The sequence below is a fragment of the Bufo bufo genome, chromosome 2, assembly GCF_905171765.1.
Source record: "Bufo bufo chromosome 2, aBufBuf1.1, whole genome shotgun sequence".
Lineage (NCBI taxonomy): Eukaryota > Metazoa > Chordata > Amphibia > Anura > Bufonidae > Bufo > Bufo bufo.
This window is the reverse complement of record NC_053390.1, coordinates 634,188,029-634,209,585: the sequence shown is the minus strand read 5'-3', so window position 1 is coordinate 634,209,585 and position 21,557 is coordinate 634,188,029. Positions and strand designations below refer to the sequence as shown.

The window sequence follows — 21,557 nt, the reverse complement described above, 5'->3', positions numbered from 1 at the left end:
GCACTCTGGATCAGGCTTTCATTAAAAGGGTTGTCTGCTTTATTTATATTGATGACCTATCCTCAGGATAGGTCATCAATACCAGATCGGTGGAGGTCTGACTCAATTTGCGGAACGGGCGGCCCATTGTAGACATGCCTATTCTTGTCTGCAAAACGGACAAGAATAGGACATGCTTTATTTTTTTGCGGGGCAACGGAACGGTGCAACGGATGCAGACAGCACACAGAGTGCTGTCCGCATCTTTTGCGGCCCCATTGAAGTGAATGGGTCCACATCCGAGCCGCAAAAACCGCGGCTCGGATGCGGACCAAAACAACGGTCGTGTGCATGAGGCCTAAATAAAATGGACTACACCTTTAAGAATATCTCTGTACTTTGCGTCATTCAGCTGTTCCTCAATCCTGACTAATCTCCCTGTCCCAGCCGCTGAAAAACACCCCCACAGTATGATGCTGCCACCCCCATGCTTCACTGTAGGCATGGTATTGGGCAATTAATGAGCAGTGCCGGGTTTCCTCCAGACAAGTCTCATAGCAAGGGGTCTGAATACGTATGTCTATGCAAAATTAGATTTATTTTATTTTTTCCCCTTTTAATAAATTAGCAAAAATGTAAAAAATTCTGTTTTCACGTTCCTATTATGGGGTATCGAGTGCAGAATAATTGGGGAAAAACTTGATATTTGATAAGGCCGCAACATAACAAAATGTGAAATTGAAAGGGTCTGAAGAGTTTCTGAATGCATTGTGTATAATACATTTGGTACTATGGCTGGCACTGTTACCAAATCTCTTTTGTACTATTAGTAACTAGAAAATTCCTTCCAACAAAATGGCACACTTGCTCTGTAGACAAAAATGATCTGGACTTAAACCTAGCCCCCTCCTCCTAAACTTCTTGGCTCACGTGCACTAGCATCAGAGTGAAGAGAGGGAGCGGTGAGAAGACATGGCTGCAGCCTGAGAAAATGCCCTGCTTTGCTAGTTTATTTTCCGTGGTCTTCAGTTGTGATATCTAACATCTTGTAGAGAGCCTCAGGAGTTCCAAAGTTTAGAAGCTTTGTAAATGGCTAGTATCTTATATTTTCTACAAAATGGGTATACAAATGACCATGAAAAATATACATGACTTTCTGGATCTGTGATGGTCATTTTATATCCTATTTCTACCTCACAAATAAGATTGTATTTAGTTACTATATTCATATATTATTCATATAATCATGCATTTCAGGTTAAAGCTGTTTGAAATAAATGCTGGAGTGGATGGATTTATGGTATATGACATTGACCTGGTTGCACCAATGCAAAGGGTAAGACCAGCTAAACTGTCACATCATGTAATATATTAATGTACGTGTTTATCTAATTATTACTGAGTTACAGGAGGCAAGTGTGTCAAGAGCCACATTTTTTTTTATTAGAGTCTTATTGATACAGAAGAGGGCAAATAAGAGTATATTTGTTGCAGAAATTTTGTCTAAAAACCCATTAAATACAATGTTCCAGCAGGAAGCACATAGATCTCTGCAAGCCCCATTTAGATGTATGGGATCATTTCTGCAATCAATCTGCTGCATGTGAACATACCCTAAGAGCAGTTTTACATTTAGCGATGCGGCTAACAATTGTCGGGAGATGAAGCGTTCCTTTCAATCGCCTGCTCGCTGGTGGAGGAGACCACTGCTATTAAATGCAGTGATCTCCTCCACAGTATGGGGAGGAGCGGTTGTTGTGCCATCACTTGTCCCCATACTGACTAGTTGTTTGCCGGCAGCACATTGTAATTATACAGCACGTTCTGCCGTCAGCAAATCTGGTTTGCCGATGAACGAGCGTTTGTTGTTCATCGAGTAACCAGTGGAAGTATTACCCTGCCAGGTCATTGCTAACAAGAGTTAGTACGAACGTTCATTAGCAATGATTGTCTTCCAGATCATTGCTAATCAATCTGCCAATGTAATACAGCCCTAAGGGTGCTGGCACACACTGCAGTTCTGACATGCAATTAGGATGCAGTTTTCAATTGAGCCAGTTTAGCAGCCGCGATAAACCCTGGTGTTCTGCATAGTGGGAATGATTTAATGAATATCAGCTAGCCACAATGAAAACTGCATCCTAAATGCATGTCAGCACCCCAAGCGCTCATGTGCATGGCTGTTTTGTGGCTTCATTTTGTACTGTACAGAGCTGTAATTACTTTACATTTTCCATATGTCTACTTTATGTGGGCATCATTTTGTAAATGTTATTTTATATTTTTTAGAAGTTAGATGGATTAGAATTTTAGATGCAATTTTTAAAATTTTTAAGAAAACTTCCAAAACCCACTTTTTTAAGGACCAGTTCAGTTATAAAGTCACTTTGTGAGGCTTACGGTACATGATAGACACCACCCATAAATGACCCCATTGTAGAAACTACACCCTCAAGTTATTCAAATGTGAGTTTACAAGTGTTGTTAACCCTTTAGGTGTTCCACAAGAATTAAAGGACAATAGAGGAGACATTTCAAAATTTCACTTTTTTGCAGATTTTTTATTTTAATCTATTTTTTTCCTGTAAGGCAGCAAAAGTTAACAGCCTAACAAAACTCAATATTTATAACCCTGATTCTGCAGTTTACAGAAACACCCCATATGTGGTCGTAAAGTGCTGCATGGACACACGGCAGGGTGCAGAAAGGAAGGAGCAACATATGGATTTTGGAGGGCAGATTTCACTGGGATAACTTTAAGTTGATGCACCCCTACAGTAGAAACTCACAAAAAGTGACCCAATTTTGGAAACTACGGGATGAAGTGAAAGTTTTATTAGTTCTATCTTGGGGTACATATGATTTTTGATCACTCGATATTACACTTTTTGTGATGCAAAGTAACAAAAAAAAAGTGCCTGTTCTGGCACCATTTTAATTTTTAGTTTTTTACAGCATTCACCTGACAGGATAGATCATATGTTATTTGTATGGAGCAGGTTGTTATAGCAGTTTTACATAACAAGGTATTTTTGAAAAAAAAAATCATGTTTTTGTGTCTCCATATTCTGAATGCCTTTTTTTTTTTCCTGCCAATCGTCTTGTGTAGGGGCTCATTTATTGCAGGAAGAGTTGACATTTTTATTGGTACCATTTTTGGATACGATTTTTTGATCGTTTAATATTACACTTTTCTGGGGCAAGGTGACCACAAAATGGCTATTTTGGCACAGTCTTTATTTATTTATTTTTTTGCAGCATTCATCTGAGTGGTTAGGTCATGTGATATTGTTATATCTAATATAACAATATCTAATATGTATATTTTTATAACTTTATAAAATATTTTTCTATTAAAAATTTAAGGGGAAGGGGCACTTTTTTTAACTGTAAACTTGTTTTGTTATAAAACACTATTTTAAAAACTTTTTTTCCCTATTTATTTTTGTCCTAGTGCAGAGACTTCAACATTTCAGGGTCTGATCCCTGTTTTAATGTAGTACAATACATGCTGTATTGTACTACATTGACTGTCAGTGTACTACATGGAAGACCCCAAAGCCTTTGCGTTGCCTGGGGTTGCTATGGCAGCTATCGGCCCCCTGTCCTCGTATATGCTGCGGTCCAGCATATAAGGGGTTAATCCGCCAGCATCAGAGTTTACAGTGATGGCGGCGGATACAGCAGGGTCCTGGCTGTCAGTCATAGGCGGGCCTCTGCATTGATCAGGCGCCCAAAGCTCCAGTGCCTGCCCGATCATCATGACGTAATTGTACGTCAATTTGCGGCAAGTCACTTCCCGCTTTGACATACTAGTACATCTCTGTTGGCAAGGTGTTAAATACACACTGCACCATCGGATTTCTGCTTTTTTTTCTTTGTACACTTGCACAAAGTAGAAAAATAAACTAGAAAAATTGCAACAGGTTTTTGGGGAAAATAAACTGGCGCAATAGGATGCCTTCTGGGTTCGACCAAAATATACACTGCTGTTGACGCACTAAAATATGATTATTACAATGCTCACTTATAAGCGGTACAAGAATTGCAAGACTGCTGTTGATGCACTAAAATATGCTTATTTAAAGGGGTTGTATCGTTGTTTGTTCAAAGTGGATGGATCATTTATTATTTAAAAATAACATTAAAAGTTACGTTTTATTCATGCTCACTGTGATCCGTTTGCTCCTATTGCATGAATTTACAATTATAAATATGTATATCCTCAGCAAGGTTAATAGTAATTACTCTTTCACACAAACGTATTGGTTCCGTTCCATGCAATGGGGAATGCACGGGCAACATCCGTGCGGCGGCCGGAACGGATCTAGGCTCATTCAACTTGAATGGGTCCGTGATCCGTCCATTCCACAAAAAGATAGAGCAAGTTCTATTTTTTGCGGAACGGAAGCACAGATCGGAACCCCACGAAGTACCTCCGTGCTTTCGTTCCACACCGCATCTCCGGATTTGTGGACCCATTCAAGTGAATGGGTCCGCATCCGTGATGCGGAATGCACACGGCCGGTGCACCGTTTATTACGGACACGCCGTATGCGGGCCGCAATATGGCCACGGGAAGGGCTACGGCCGTGTGAATGAGGCCTAAGACTTATAGCAGTCAAACATGGAGAATGGGCCTCAAGCAATCCATTAAAACAGTTTATTTTCACACATCTAAAAACATTGCAAATTGCAACAGAAGACGTTTATGCGTTTTGAACAAGGGAGGACTATGTGACTATGAACTGTTCTTGGTGATGTTTTTACACATGTGACATAAACTTGGAGTGCTGGAAGACCATTTTGACTACTATGGTTTGTGGTCGCCAACTTGGGAGTGTCCTCCCCGCATCAATATTTTGGCCGGAAGTGGAAACATTAGGTGTTGAGCTTCTTTTATTACTGTTTTTTGATATTTGCATCTTGAGACTATCTAATCTAACTTTTTGCTACCTATTTGTTCGCTTAGTTTACTCGAAAAAATTTTGGTGCATTTTGTGGTGCACAATATCATATTTAAGCCATGTCCTTATTGTGATACATAGGCTTGGTGGTTAGGTTAGATGAGCAGCTTTTTGTAAGAGCAGGTTTTTACTCTGTGAAACTCTTCTTTAGCTTTTCCAGGAGCACACAAGTGGACCAAACCAGCTACATGTCATTCCATCTGTGAAAATCTCGCAGTCTGATTTACTTATAATGCCTGCTGTAAGTACCAATCACCTAAGTTGTCCAGTTAAACAGGTACGCAATGTCCAAAAAGTGACACTCCGCTTTAGAAGTAGGGGTAACCTTTTTCTATATGTAAATTGACACAACTTTATATCACTAAAAATATCTGTCTTGTTCTCAGGGAGGTGTCACACTGTTTGGCCTGAAGTATAATATTGCTGTTGGTATACTTTTTATTGATGCCTGGCTTAAAGGTAGATTTTACGCATTTTTATATTACCTATATCATTTCCCCAGAAGAGATATTGTTCAGTTTTTATATATTTTCATGTGCTAGGGGAAGGCCATTTCTTCTATTGTGGAAAAGTGGAGGACTCGGCAACGGCTGAAATATCTCGATCTCAGGTATGTTATAAAGATGCAGATACTAACATATGTTACGCTCCCGAGTATCTCTATAGGAATGAATGGGGTCGCAGTGCGACTTTCTTGTTTACTGCGACTGTGACCTGTGAATCTCAAAAAGTTCATTTGTTTGGCTGTCCTGCTACATTGCAATACTTGGGCGTGACATGGGTGCGCAACCAGTGTCGCACCCAATATCGCCATGTTGCCATACCCTTAAGTGATACCTAGCGCTGACAATATGGACAAGTTGCAAAACAGAAAAATAGTTCTTAATTAGAAACAACTTTTTTAATATATACAGGGTGGGCCATTTATATGGATACACCTTAATAAAATGGGAATGGTTGGTGATATTAACTTCCTGTTTGTGGCACATTAGTATATGTGAGGGGGGAAACTTTTCAAGATGGGTGGTGACCATGGCGGCCATTTTGAAGTTGGCCATTTTGAATCCAACTTTTGTTTTTTCAAGAGGAAGAGGGTCATGTGACACATCAAACTTATTGGGAATTTCACACGAAAAACAATGGTGTGCTTGGTTTTAACGTAACTTTATTCTTTCATGAGTTATTTACAAGTTTCTCTTTGTTTACAGCCATTGACATGTCGCCGGGGTTAACACGTGAGGAGCGGATAGAAATTGTGTTGATGTCTGGTGAATGCAGTAACCGGGTCATTGCAGCAGATTTCAATGCAAGACACCCTACGAGACCACCCATCTCCCATGCTACAGTTAGCAAACTGCTTGCTAAGTTTCGTGAAACTGGTTCAGTGTTGGATTTGCCAAAATATGGACGCATGAAATCTGTCTCTAATGAAGAAACATCAGTGGCTGTCCTAGCTTCATTCAGCAAGAGCCCACAGCGTAGCACTCGCCGCATGTCACTGGAGAGTGGCATTAGTCGAACATCCCTTCGGCGGATATTAGCTACTCACAAATGGCAACCTTACAAACTCCAGCTACTGCAGCATCTCAACGAGGATGACCCAGATCGGCGCACTGAATTTGCAGAATGGGCAAAACAAAAATTGGAACAGGACCCTCAGTTTACGCAGAAGATTTTGTTCAGTGATGAGGCAAACTTTTATGTGAATGGTGAAGTTAACAAACAAAACCACCGCTATTGGTCTGACACTAACCCACATTGGATAGATCCCTCCAAGACTGTTGGAACAAAAAAATTGATGGTATGGTGTGGTATATGGGGTACAAAGATAGTGGGGCCATTCTTCATCAATGGAAACCTCAAGGCCACTGGATATGCGAAATTGCTACATGATGATGTGTTTCCCTCTTTATGCACTGAAGCTGGCACATTCCCTGAGTTTTTCCAGCAAGATGGTGCACCACCACATTATGGGTATCAGGTCCGAGCATTCCTAGATGAACAGTTTCTTGGAAATTGGATTGGTCGTCATGGGTCAGTTGAATGGCCCCCAAGGTCTCCCGATCTGACCCCCTTAGACTTTTATCTTTGGGGTCATCTGAAGGCAATTGTCTATGCTGTGAAGATACGAGATGTGCAGCACCTGAAACTACGGATACTGGAAGCCTGTGCTAGCATTTCTCCTACGGTGTTGCTATCAGTATGTGAAGAGTGGGAGAAGAGGGTTGCATTGACAATCCAACACAATGGGCAGCACATTGAACACATTTTATAAGTGGTCAGAAATTTGTAAATAACTCCTGAAAGAATAAAGTTACGTTAAAACCAAGCATACCATTGTTTTTCTTGTGAAATTCCCAATAAGTTTGATGTGTCACATGACCCTCTTCCTATTGAAAAAACAAAAGTTGGATTCAAAATGGCCGACTTCAAAATGGCCGCCATGGTCACCACCCATCTTGAAAAGTTTCCCCCCTCACATATACTAATGTGCCACAAACAGGAAGTTAATATCACCAACTATTCCCATTTCATTAAGGTGTATCCATATAAATGGCCCACCCTGTATATTTTATTGTTCATTGTATCAAAAAATACATCATTTTCACAAAAAATAAAGAAAAATAGTACAAATGAACAAAACCAATATAATCACATAATATAACCGGAAAAAATTTTTGAAAAGGAATGGCCCCACTGGAGAACAGAGAAACATGCAAGGAGGGGAATAGGAGGAAGAAAAGAAAAAAAGTATTAATATATGGGAAGCCATCCATTATACTATGCATTATAATGTATCTCATAGCTTTTCTCCAGCCAAGACTTCCATTTTATTATCCTCCCCACTGACAAAGAGGGAGGGATATGTAAAAGTAGCCTTAAATAGAACCTGGCCAGTAATGTGAAGCAGACTAAAAGGTCTCAAAAAGCAGCACATTATGCCACGTTCTAAAGAGATTCAACTACAGATGAGAAACTATCATACCAGCGAACCACACAGACAGCTGTTATCGACAAATGGAGAAAACTTGGAACAGAGCCAGCCTACCAACATTTCACCAAGAGAGCATCAACAACTTATACAGGAGGTCACAAAAGAACCCAGACATCTAAAGAACTTGCCTCATTTAAGGTCAATGTACACAATTTCACAATAAGAAACACTGCAACACTGAAAAAATGGTAGCCATGGGAAAGTTGCAAGACAAAAAGAAACATAAAGGCTCATCTTGGATTTACAAAAAAACATCTAGATGACCTGCATGACTTTTGGGATAATATTCTGTGAACAATAGAGACAAAATTGAATTTTTTGGAAGACATAGGTCCTGTTAAACCTGAGGTACATCGCATTCCACCATAAGAACATCATACCAACAGTTAAACATGGTGGTGCTAGTGTATGGTCTGGGGTCACCTGTATCTGCAGGAGCTGGATGACCTGTCATAATTGATAGAACCATGAATTCTGCCCTCTGTCAGAAAACCTTGAAGGAGAATGTCTGCCTGTCAGTCCATGACTGAAAGCTCAAGTTCAGTTGGGTCATGCAATGTTTTTGGCATAACATTGTCACACAGCCCCATTTTTGCGACTTTTTAAACCCAGGTCCAACAATATTTGTTGCTTGGGCATTTTTACGCTGCATTTGACACATAGTTGTCACGAGGGAGTGGGGGAGCCGGCCTGGGGTCAGGACTCCAACCCTGGAAAATTTACTAATGTTATACCAGGAAAGAAAGTGTAAAAGTTGCCGGCAGGATCAAGGACTACCAAAAACGTGCCTAATTTTTTACAAGGTGCACGCCCCGTCATAATTTAGGTGCATCTTCTAGCAGCAACGCTGGCATAAAAACGTTCACACTACAATGGTTTTGCTATGAGGCTGGAATTAAGTTCCTTGATTTTTGTCTTGGATAGTTGCTAGGCTGCTGTGACTGTAATTATTTATCCTTGTGCATTCTGTTATACCCATGATGCGTGTTCAAGTATCTAGCCTGCATATGCCCAGGTAGTTCCAGGAGCAGCATGTCTAGGCCATTTGTCCATGATGCCACATACTTATAAAAGCTGCAAGTTCAACATATTGGTTCCACAAACATGGAATTTGGATGCCAGCAGTACTCTTGTTAGTATGGCCACAAGATTAAACAAGTTCTCTCTGTATGATTTAGGAGTTCCATCAGGCAGAGAAGGCTACAACTTCAAGTTTTTCCACATCACCCAATACTGTGTTACATTCAACCACAAAGAAGATATTTGCATCATGTGGGGAGATATTGATATTGTATCCAGTTTCACTAAATCTGAAGGATGAGAATATACTCCTGTATGTTACTGATGTAACCAGTATGACATGTGCACCTTGTATTAACCCTGTGATATTTGAACAAATGTCCCCAAAAGTGCAAATTGTAGAAGAATAACAAAAGTGACCACCTGCATTCTTTAGAAAGGGAACTTGCCATGTTTACTGGTCTTATAACATATACCTGCTTATTCTCCATAAATGGTTTGCCCAGGATATATTTTTTAATTTTCTCCCCAGCCTAGAATACCTGTGGAGAAATCCATACTCGCCTGCTACCTGCTACTCAGTTCTGGCTCCCTGCCTCTCATAGTCTGCTGGTACTCGTCTGTTAACTCTGGATCTTATGGGCTTATTCTCTCTAGGTATTCCAGGCTGAGATGCAAGTTTAAAAAAAATCCTGGGCAACCCCTTTAATCCGTTCCACTCACGAGTCACATATTTTTATTACAATTTAAAGTTCCTCCCATGGCTTTACGCCAGCTCCAAGGGCCCTTATGGAAGTGACTGTAATGATGGTAGCAGCTCTGTCTCTAGAGCATTCATGTGGTAGATGACTGGCTATGGACTAACTCATTAGCAGAGCTTCTTTTTCAAGAGGAAGTTTTCCCAGATTCATTATCATCTCAAAACTCTCACTATCTTTGTACCATCAGTAAAAATTGCCACCATCTACCAGCAAGTCACCAAGATCGGCAGATCGAGGGTCTATTCATCCTGCCATAATACCTTGGCCATCTCACTTCAGTCATAGATGCTGGGCCCTGGGCAAAAAAACTATTTCAGAGATCACCAAAATATTCTCAGATCCTGGCATCACAATCCCTTCTATCTTCAGGTTCAGTAAAACCGAACAGGCCTTGCTGCTGGCTGAAGGAGAAAAAAATTCACGAAAGCAAGAAGTTCATTGCAAGAGCCAAGTAATTATTATTAAAGACATTTGTGGGATCAGGCTCAACTGCAAGTTAGAGAAGATACAGGCTGCAGATACACTGGTCGTGGTCAATGCTCTATCAGTTGGAGGAACCATTTCATGTAGATCAGGCTCTCCTTAGTCCCAGAATCCTACTTGGGATCTCAGAGGAAACAAAATCAGTGATTTTCATTCTCTTTTGGTCTCAAATGGCCTGGTTTATGCTGCTGTTATGGCCTTTAAAGGGAACATTTTGTAGATTTCCTCCATATCAAAACCTACTGCTACAGGCAGCATTCTATCATCCTCATCTCATCAAGCTCCTGCTGACAACTTAGAGAATGAGAAAATATTGATCGATAGGGGCCTTTTAGAGTCTCTGGTTAACACTTTGCTTAACAAAAGCTGGTATGAATAAGGTCTATTTGAGTCTATGGAAGAGAATTCTTCTTGTCTTAGTGAGTCTCTTACTGTGCTGTTGCTGTCTTGGTGAGCCTTCAATTCCTGTAAGAGGGCTTTCAGAAGGAATTCAAATTCAACACCTAAAAGTACTTGGCACAGATAATTTGTGACATTTGGGAAGTTCGCAATTAAGCCATGTAACACTAGAATCTTTATAATCAGAAGCTTGTGAGTCTTTTTTGAGCAATTTATTTAAGTGGTCATCATTTACTTTCATAAGTTCTTTATAGCATTTCATTTGCATAAAGGCTGGTGAAGTAAAAGTCCATCCATAAAACATTCTTAACGTCCTCTCTGTTGTACCAAAAGATCTCTTCCACAGAGGACATTAACAGAAAACCAATTTCTACCTGCTTTCTTTCCTAATCCAGAAGATGATGTTCTTATGGAACATTCGGTTATGTGCGGCTTGAGGATGAAGAGAAAAAGGGATCATTGTCTTACCTGTAATTTTGCTTGAGTTTGAAGGAATCAGATTTATACCCTCCCAAGAATCTGTATTAAGATTATGTTCTTATAGCACCAGTAATTATTTATGCTAATTTCTTGATTTATTATTTTAGGTGGGCTAGTCCTATGGTGGGGTCTAGGGAACAAATATTCTATTCTGTGCTGAATTCAGACTCAAGGAAAGCAAAATTACAGGTAAAACAAATTACTATGGTTAGTGCCAATATGCATGGGGTACGTTCCCCTCCCTCCCTGTGTTCGCTGATTGGTATGACTCACTTGTGTACCTTTGGCTCTAGGCTGCTATTAGTACAATTTGTACTCTTTGTTATCTGTTGCTATATTCCTGTTAGATATAGTAGCCATTGGCAGTTTAGGTGAGGTCACCCAGCACTTTAATATATTCCCTGCTGTTGGGAATTCGGATGTGATTTTAATTGTTTTTAGTATTTTTTGTCTGCTTCATAAAATTGGATCTTGTGATATTTGGTGTCAGTTTTTTTCATGGCCTATAAACATTGGGGGGAATTTATCATCCCCCCTCCCCCACACCAGTTTCCTGGCAAAAAAATAAAAGTAGCAAACCTTGTGTTTGTGACTTTTTAGACACCATTACGCCTAAATTTAGGTGCAAGTGACGTTTCTCTGCTGGTCTCCCCTTTTTTTTTTACTCCAGTTTTCTGGAATAAAAGAAGACTGAAGTCTATGCTAGCTCCTAGTTGGTCTAGATTTGCGATAAAACCATATGTCAGCATGGTGTTCATCCACATCACAGTCTCATCTTGTCCACTATGCATGTCTAAAAAATATGTAATAATCTGGAAAACACCCTATTCTGGCTCATCACTGTATATGTATCTATATGTACAGTGCCAAAAAGGACATTAAAGGAAGGGATTAACTAAAATTTTTCACTCATGCATTGTTTCTTCCTGATCTAAAGGTCTGGCAGTGGATAAGGCACCAGGTGAAATTAGAGGATGATGACAGAGTGGTCACAAGGCGTCTGGTGCATGCCCTTGTACAGCAAGTGGAGTGCCAGCTGGTCAAGGAGTCACAGCTCTCGGAGTTGTAAGTAAATATAACCTCTCAAGGAAAACAGGAAAAATGGCATCTGCTTGCAGAAAAGTGAAATTGTTTAGCTGTCTGACCTATTGCTATAGGTGATTTGTCACACACGTGCTTTACAAAATGAGCAAAATGTTTCCCGCCTATGTGGCAATTCAGATAATTCAGTATTCTTTGTCAAAAAATGCTGCAGCCAGATGTTACTAAAGTAAAATAATGAAAGGTCTACATACATAGGGGCACATTTATTAAACTCTTAACACCAGTCTCTTGCCGTCAAAATTTTGGCGTGGGAATGGGAGCGGAGCTACAGTAACCCGGCACAACCACTACAGTGTACAGTGCTGTCTGCTTCTGGCTTCATACACTATGTTAGTTCAAGTGGCTGCAGGTCTTATATCAGACCCCCACCAATCCAATACTGATGGCCTAGTCTAAGGAGTTCTGGGAAAATAAAAACTGCACGGTATAATTATGGCCTAATGGCCTGCTCACACAGTAATATGCAGTCTTGTATTTTAAAATTTGAAGAATCGCCACAAAAAAAGGAATTAAAATAAATAAAAATATCGAATGTAAAGAATAGGCAGGCTAGATTCACAAGACTGAATAAAACGGCAGTTAAAAATGGCAAAATGGTCCTTTTAACCGGCTTTTTCATGGATGCTCTTCCGAAAAATGGCCATTAAAAACAGCCCCCTTCCCTGACTGATCATGCCGGCGTTGGCGGCAGGGCCGGGCCGACACAGAGGCTGGGGAGGCTCCAGCCTCAGGGCGCAGCCTGGGGTGGGCGGAAAAACAAACCTATTCTTTCTTTTTTTTTTTTATCACTTACTTGCTGCCGGGCGCCCTCCCCTCCCCAGCCAGTGTTCACTCTAAGCTGCGCTTGTAGATAGGAGCAGGAGGCTGCTGATTGGCCAGTATCAGCTAGCTGCCCTGCCATTGGTCCATCCTTTCACACCCCCTTCTCTCTGGAGCTGAACACAGCAGGAGGCATGCATTCTCACAGTGGATCATGTGACCATGAAGGAGCATGTGACCAGTGACGTCACATACCTCCTTCTAACAAATCCATTCTAGCATCTACCCAGCATGTATGGCAGGACTCTGCTGAGCAAAGACCATGTGCCCAGGTGAGGTGACCACAGAAGTGCCCTGGCATCTGTCTGCTGCTGGAAGCTCAATGTGGAGCTTTATGAATGTAAAAACTAATACCCAAGAGGCTAAACAAAGCCCTGCTTGTCTGCTTCTGACCCTAATCTTAACACATAACGTTCATTTGATTGCAATTTACTCTAACACCTAAAGGGATTTTTTTTTAAAGCCTGCTGTTTCTCTAGGTGACCTTATGCTGATAGTAGTGTTAATAGAGTCTCAAAGATCTGTAAAAATAGGGTAACTGCTTTTATAGACCCTTGAGACTCTATTAACACTACTATAAACATAAGGTCACCTAGAGAAAGAGCAAGTTTTTTAAATTATCTTTTTCCTTTAGGTGTTAAAACATAACTTATTTGATTGCTTGAACACCTAAAGGAAATCAAATTAAAAACCTGCTGTTTCTCAAGATGACCTTATGTCGATAGCAGTGGTAATAGAGTCTGAAAGGTCTATAGAAGCAGTTACCCTATTTTTACAGACCTTTGAGGCTCTATTAACACTACTATCAACATAAGGTCATCTAGAGACACAGCAGGTTTTTAAAAAGATTTTTCCTTTAGGTGTTACAGCAATCAAATGAAAGTTATGTTTTAACACCTAAAGGAAAAACATAATTAAAAAAACATGCTGTTTCTCTAAATGACCTGATGTTGATAGTAGTGTTAATAGAGTCTCAAAGGTTTGTAAAAAATAGTGTTCCTGCTTCTATAGACCTTTGAGACTCTATTACCATGACTTTTAGCATAAGATCATCTGGAGAAACATCAGGTTTTAAAAAAAAAAAAAATTCTTTAGGTGTTAGAGCAATCAAATGGAGGGGGAGAAATGTGACATGGGTGAGGATGGGGTTACATGATGGGCCGAAGACAATGACTGTAGTCTGTCTGTGCCATGGACGGGGAGAAATATGACATGGAGGGCTGATGGCTGACATGGGGGTCTGATCTGAGGCATTGGGGCTGTGCTTTTGAGCTGGGGTCTGATGGCTGGTCTGACCTGAGGTGGAATGAAAAATATTGTTTCCTATTATCCTCCTTTAAAACCTAGGTGAGCCGGGGGGGTTGGGGGCGCCAAAATGTAGGTTCGCTTGTGTTGGTAAAAAACCTTGCACCGGCCCTGGGCGCAGGCAAGGGGGGGGGGGGGGGGGCGCACTTGGGCAGCTCAGCCTCTGTTGGTGGTGGACCTTGTCCCATCCCTGGTTGGCGGCAAGATACGTATACACCCTTTCTGGCTGTCTTTGTTTGGTTTAAATGACAGAATCCCTGATCAGCTGAGGATGTTTTTTGAGGTACAGGGTGAGTCAACAGATGCTTTATTGCTTTGGGAGACAATGAAAGCGTACCTTAGAGGATGCATCAAATCCTCCATTTCATACGTTAAGAGAGATTCGCAGGAAGTACTGTTGATTGGGATATAGTATACCGAAATATAAAAAAAGGCATCGATATCTCCCAAATATAGATTAATCCAGTTCAGGATTGTACATCGCTTGTATTACTCCCCTGCCTTCCTCGCCAAAATATATAGGGAAAGAAGGGACACGTGTTGGAAATGTTCGGCTGAAAATGCTGGTCTAGGTCACCTGTTATGGGACTGCCCAGAAATAAATAGATTCTGGACTAGAATTTACGAAGACCTATACAGTAGACATAAGATCAAATTGAATCACTGTTTTATGCAGGCAATATTAGTTTTTTTTTACCCATATGGATCTAACGCCCTATCAGATTAGAACCTCCTTGGAGAGCTTCATAGTTGCAAAGGCCTTGATTCTTAAATATTGGGGAAAAAAAATAGCCCTACTTATTCCGAGTGGAAGGCTCAGATAGACACTATTGATACTTACAGAAGAATCATATGAAAAGCAGAGTAGCCCTAGAAGGGGCAGGTTTCGCTCCAAAGAGCTTGGCTACTTGTGGTATTTGGGGATGACCACGAGTGGCAACAGGATATGTCGGATCCCGCTGCAGTGAACCAAGGGGTGGGGGGTGGGTATAAAAGGGTCAAGTAAAAAAAAAAAGAGAGATTCGCAACGTAAGGAAAATGATTTACATGCCAGCTGTAAGGAAGCAGAGAAGGCGTTTACTGAGTCCCCCTCTGAAGAGCGTAGAGTGGAGTGGTTATCCAGAGGGAGAATGTACATGATGCATCTGGAGGAAAAGAGAAAAAGGAAGCTCTTCTTCCTTAAGCAACAGACGTTTAAAACAGGCAATCAGACAGGGAAGTTACTTGCGCATATAGCACGCACTAATAATATGTCTCCCCCGGTACTTAGGATACAGGAGGCTGATGGCCACATAATGGAATCGGTGCAAGACATATTGAAATGCTTTTATAATTTTTACAGAGACCTATACAAATCAGCAGCTACTTACTCAGGGCTAGAATTAGAGTCCTGAAGTGTCTCATCCTCAGCTAGCGGACCTAGATAAGGGTCTTATGGAGGAGGATATTACACTGGAGGAAGTGGAGAGAGCCATTAAGGATCTACCAACAGGGAAAGCCCCAGGCCCAGATGGCATCCCGGTAGAGGTATACTCTAGGTATGGGGAAAATCTAAACTCTCAGCTATTGAATCTGTACCGAGCGGCGCACTCCCGCGGCTCCTTGTCAGATTCCATGTATGACGCTTCCATTGTTGTGATCTTGAAGCCTGGCAAGGACCCATTGGAATGTGGATCTTATCGTCCAATTTCACTTTTAAATTTGGACTATAAAATCCTGACCAGAATTATAGCCAATAGATTGAATAAGGTTATTACGTCAATAATTCATTCTGATCAGTCGGGCTTCATGCCTGGAAGGTCCAAATCAGACAACATTAGGAGGGCTCAAGTAATTGCGCAGTTGGGGGTGGCTAAGAAAGAGAGATGGGCACTGGCTTCACTGGACACGGCCAAGGCTTTCGACTCGTTGGAATGGCCCTTTTTGACAGCAGTGTTGGGCAGCTTTGGCTTCGGCCCTAAATTCATTAAGTGGATAGAAATATTATACAAAAAACCCACTGCCAGTATTCAACTGAACGGTTCCCACTCTGATAGGTTCCCCCTACTCAGAGGCACGAGGCAGGGATGCCCGCTCTCGCCTCTGCTGTTTGCAATAGCCATAGAGCATCTGGCCATTAGATTTAGACAGGATCAGGTTTATGCAGGTGTCTGTGAGGGAGATAGAGAAGACAGGATTGGACTGTATGCAGACGACTTGATCCTCTTTATGTCGGAACCGGAAGTGTCTCTACTAAGAGCTATTGAAATCATAGAGCGATTTGGGCAATACTCCGGGTTGCACATAAATTGGGGCAAGTCTGCCATTATGCCACTCTGGAACCACGAATGTCCTAGTTACCGTAGCAACCTGCCTGTAGTTGATAGGTTTAAATATTTAGGGGTAATAATCACTAAAGAGCCTCGACTTTCCCATGTCTTGAATATTGAACCCTTAGAGACCATTTTCCAAGATAAGGTTAAAACATGGGAGGCCCTCCCTTTATCAGTTATGGGTAGACTGAGTCTGGTAAAGATGGTACTCTTGCCCAAAGGTCTATACTTGCTATCCCACGCCTGTACGCCAGTTCCCAAGGGATTTTTTAAACGCATACATGCCATTATAACCTCCTTTGTATGGGGTAAATCTAGGAGGAAGCTCTCACTGTCAGTTCTCCAGAGGCCGAGGTTACAGGGAGGAGCTTCCCTTCCAGACTTCTTTCTTTATTATATAGCAAGCCAACTTAGATTTATGAGATATTGGGTCACTGATGCCTCAAGGCCAAATGCAGAATATTATCTGCACGAATATCTGCAAGTCTCCACGCTGTGGCCCGTTCTGGAGGGATCTCGCAATATTCAAAAGAGCTTTCTCCCAGTACATAGGCTAGCCCAACAGATATGGCAGGCATCTAAGTTAAATTCCTACAAGGATTGGCCAAGTGAAGTCCCCGTTTGGGATAATTGTATGTTCCCGCATCTGGCAAAGCTGGAGGGTGTGTCTGACTGGAAGAGGCATGGTATACTCACTTTGGGTGATATATATGAGAGTGGACAGCTTAGGTCATTTTCCCAGATTCAGGATAAGTTTCAGGTGCCGCGCACTCTTTTCTACAGATACCTCCAATTGAGACATGCATTGCAGGCCCAATTCAGAGGTGATAACAGGAGTATCTCTAAATACCCTATTATAGGGGTTTTGAAATCGCAAGGTCCGAGAGGCATAGTCTCAGCATTATATACACACTTGTTGGACTGTTGCTTGCTGGTGATCCCGTTGGCTGTTGAGGACAGATGGAAGTTGCTAATACCTTCTTTGTCTTCAGAGGACTGGGAGGAGGCATTGATGGCTCCGACCAAGGTATCACCCTCTATAAATAATAGGATGATCCAGCTTTACATCCTTCATTGCAGCTACCTCACACCCACCAGACTTCAAAAGATGGGTAGGATAAGTCACTCCAGGTGCTATAGATGCGATGCCGTGGGAGCCAATTTCTGGCACATGATGTGGGATTGTGAGTTCATTCGACAGTTCTGGATTTCAGTTCTGGAGGTCCTCGCAACTATGGTTCCTGTGACACTGCCGTTGTGCCCCAAGATGTGCATCCTGGGAGTTATTGATGAAGAATCGTGGTTTACATTACCACAGAATCTTCTTAGCGGAAACACTATTTCTGGCTAGAAAGGCAATTGCCATAAGATGGATGGGGGATTCCCTTCCCCCCTCGAAGGGACAATGGCTCACTCTTGTGAATCACGCAGTCTCCATGGTGAATATTGTGTATAAGCATAGGGGGTGCCCACAAAAATTTGACAAAGTCTGGGGTGACTGGTGTGCCTCTCCTCTCACCTTGCACACATCGCGTCTGCACTTGACAGCTGACGGGTCACATTGATCTTTGTACCAATATTCAGATACTTGATAGTACTGTTGTCACTGATGTTAATGTTGGAGCATTTTGGTGTGCGATATGCCTATCCTGTGAATAATGTATGCTTTCAGAGTTAAACTCATATCCTTTTACATGCTAGAGTCCTGATTAATGCCAATGTCCTCATGTATCACTGTTTTCTTGGTATTTCTGAAGCGCTCCTGCGTGGGCTACATGTATGCCATACTTGTGTTATTCTCTTTTAATAAAACGAGTTTAAAAAAAAAAAAAAACAGCCCCCTTGTATTGTATTGGGGTTGTCTGTCTGTGAAAATGGACAAAATAGTACGTCCTATTTTTTGATGGCTGTTTTTTATGGGCCATTAAAAAAATGGCAGTGTGAATAGAAGCAAACACTGCAATGGTTCTGAAAATGGCCATCACTCGTGTGAATGTACCCTTAGGTCAGTTCCACATGAGCATAACACAGGCACTTTTCTGTTGCTGTATTAGGCTGCCTTCACACAGAAGGGCAGATTTAGCAATGGTTTTCTGCCAGTAAAATGGAATACAAGGAAGTTGAAAATTATGGCACACGTCATATTAGCAGTATTTGCTATTTTAATATTTATTTTTTTTACAGTTCAACAATTTACAAAAGTGGCAAGAAAAGTGGGAGGGGTGTGGCCTTTCACAGTTCAAGAGTTACTATCATTTATACTAGAAACTATTGTAAATTATAGTTGAAATCTTTGCTCCTAGTTGGCACAGATCCAACAGCCAGAAGATGTACCAAATTTATTAAGAGACTTGTGACATTCAATTTATTTGGCTCAACTCTACTAAGACAGATGTATGAAACATCAGCCTTAGAAAATCTGCACTGTGTTTTTTTGTTTGTTTTTTTCTCGCGCTTTTTGGGCTCTTAAAATATGATATTTATACTTTGGTAACATTTTGGCCAGTGCATTTGTTATGCAAAAACTGCAGCATTTTTGCAAAGTTCAGCACATGGAAAAGTTAAACATTTTAGTGAATATCCTGTTTTGTGTAGACATTTGCATCTTTTCTTCTTTTTTCCAACACCCTTGCCAATAAAAATAAAAAAAATTAAAAAAAACGTGGGCAAGAGAGGGCAGGCCAGGGTGGAACCAGCATGGCCTGATACATTTACCAATATGTGCGCAAGAAAAGGGATGCAACATTACACCAGAAATATACAACAGCTCCTTGGTGATATAGATTTCATTTCTTGGTGCACCTAAATTTTGTGATTAACTATAATGGGGTCTGACGTGGATCCAGCAAATTTGCAGAGAATTGGCCGGACCCAAACTGCTGAGGTTTGTGTCCGGCCAATTTCCGACATTCTCTTCCAGAACTGGCGGCTGGATCGCTGGTGCTGCAGATGCCTTAGTAAATCTGTATTTTTCCTTACCATTGTAGGGTCTTTCTAGTGGATCACAGCCTTTTGATATGGTGCAATTTTGTTCATGTGTACTATTCTGTTTTTTAAAAGAAATACAATGTCTCAGAACCTTACATGTTTTTCTTCTCAGGCAGGAAAAGAGACTACATACTGCAGCGGAATTATTTCTGGAAATTGTTTTAAAAAGAGATTTCCCAGAATTCATCACCACCTACCTGAATTTGGATCATGCATTCCTCAGTAACAAGTTCTGATGGCATGTGCACTATGGTTAGGGCTCCACACCAACCTGTCATTGCCTTTAATTTGCTGTAAACTTGTGATGCAAAATCTATGTTTCCTTATGAGAAAAATAAAAGTAGTAATAAAGAAATTTTTTGGGGAGGTGGGAAAGTTAATTGACAGTATGGTTGCAATAATGCCACAATGCAAAAGAAAACATGTCGCTCTGAAGCCCTACCATAGAGCTTCAATTTTTAAAAGACCACACTAGAAGATGGCTAGTTGCTGACTTCCCGCATTTCCCATGTCACACTTTGATACAAATCATTTAAACCGATCCTCAACAAGTTGACATCAATCACTAAAATATACATGTAATGTTTTCTTTTGCACTACTGTATGAATTATTCACATGCTAATAAAATGTATTTGATTTGACTTTTGTAATACAAACACCAACCCCTATTCATAAGGACCTGCTGCCTGGGAAATGTATGGCTGGCCTCAAGGGTTAAAGAATATTCACTGCATAATGAGAAATTCTGAAGCATATTTTGTTTTTCAATTCCTCAACATTTAATATTTTGTTGTCAATGAGTGGAAACAACCTGCGTATGTTCAAGGTCAATAAAAGAGAGAGTTTGAAGGCTATCTGCACATGTTGGGGCTCCTACACCAATTCTTTACGTGGAAAAATCACAGCATAGTACAGTGCAAGCAAAGTGAATGAGATCTGCCAAATCTCATGTACACTTTTTTTTTCTCCCTCGTGGAAATTGACTGGGGGTGCCGATTGTGAAATCCACAGCATGTCAATTCTTTGTGCAATTCTGCACCGTATATGTAGTGGTTTTCCCCATAGACTTCAATAGAGTTAACATAGACAGAAAATCTTCACCAAAAACGGAAATAAATAATGCAGAATCGTGTGTGTTTTTAAGCAGTTTTCGTGCGGATTTCATGTGGATTTTCTGCTTACAAATACCCTAAGACCTCTTTCACAAGAGCGTGACGGATTGGCTCCGGATACGTTCAGTCAAACTCGCACCATTTTGCAAGCAAGTTCAGTCAGTTTAGTCCGCAATTGTTCAGTTTTTTTCCGAGTGCAATGCGTTTTGATGCGTTTTTCACGCGCGTGATAAAAAACTGAAGGTTTACGAACAACGATCTCTTAGCAACCATCAGTGAAAAACGCATTGCATCCGCACTTGTTTGCGGATGTAATGCAATTTTCACTGAAGCCCCATTCACTTCTATGGGGCCGGGGCTGCGTGAAAAACGCAGAATATAGAACTTGCTGAGTTTTTCACGCAACGCAGAACTGATGTGTGAGAAAAAAAAACGCTCATGTACACAGACCCATTGAAATGAATGGGTCAGAATTCAGTGTGGGTGCTATGCGTTCACGTCACGCATTGCACCCGTGCGGAAAAACTCACTTGTGTGAAAGGGGCCTAAGGGTAGAGACCCAGGCAGCAGCCACTTATCCTTCTACACAAACCATGCTATGTCAGCATGAAGTGATCTATTCAGGTATCCCCACTGTGTGCAAGATGTACTGCACAAACTATGCCATAAAAGGAGTACATTTTGTCACATTCATTAGAATTTTTTGCCCACTGTGACAGTTTGTCAAAATAGTTGTGTCGGGTGAGTCGTAACATATGCCAAATTGATGGAAATGTACTATTCACTGCTTGTAGTTTCTGACTGTTAACAAAGGCTAGTGGAGTTGAAAATT

The 21,557-nt window shown here is 41.1% G+C and overlaps 1 protein-coding gene across 1 annotated transcript in view; it reads left to right on the top strand.

Moving 5' to 3' along the window:
- LOC120989980 (malate synthase-like) overlaps nt 1–19,860 on the top strand; it is a 36,351-nt gene extending 16,491 nt beyond the window's left edge. The window contains exons 10-15 of the mRNA XM_040418464.1: nt 1,237–1,315; nt 5,098–5,187; nt 5,333–5,405; nt 5,489–5,556; nt 12,022–12,149; nt 19,725–19,860. Coding sequence (XP_040274398.1) covers nt 1,237–1,315; nt 5,098–5,187; nt 5,333–5,405; nt 5,489–5,556; nt 12,022–12,149; nt 19,725–19,848 — 562 coding nt within the window. The 3' untranslated portion in view covers nt 19,849–19,860. The remainder of the gene's footprint in view (nt 1–1,236; nt 1,316–5,097; nt 5,188–5,332; nt 5,406–5,488; nt 5,557–12,021; nt 12,150–19,724) is intronic.
- Nucleotides 19,861–21,557: the final 1,697 nt, after the last annotated feature.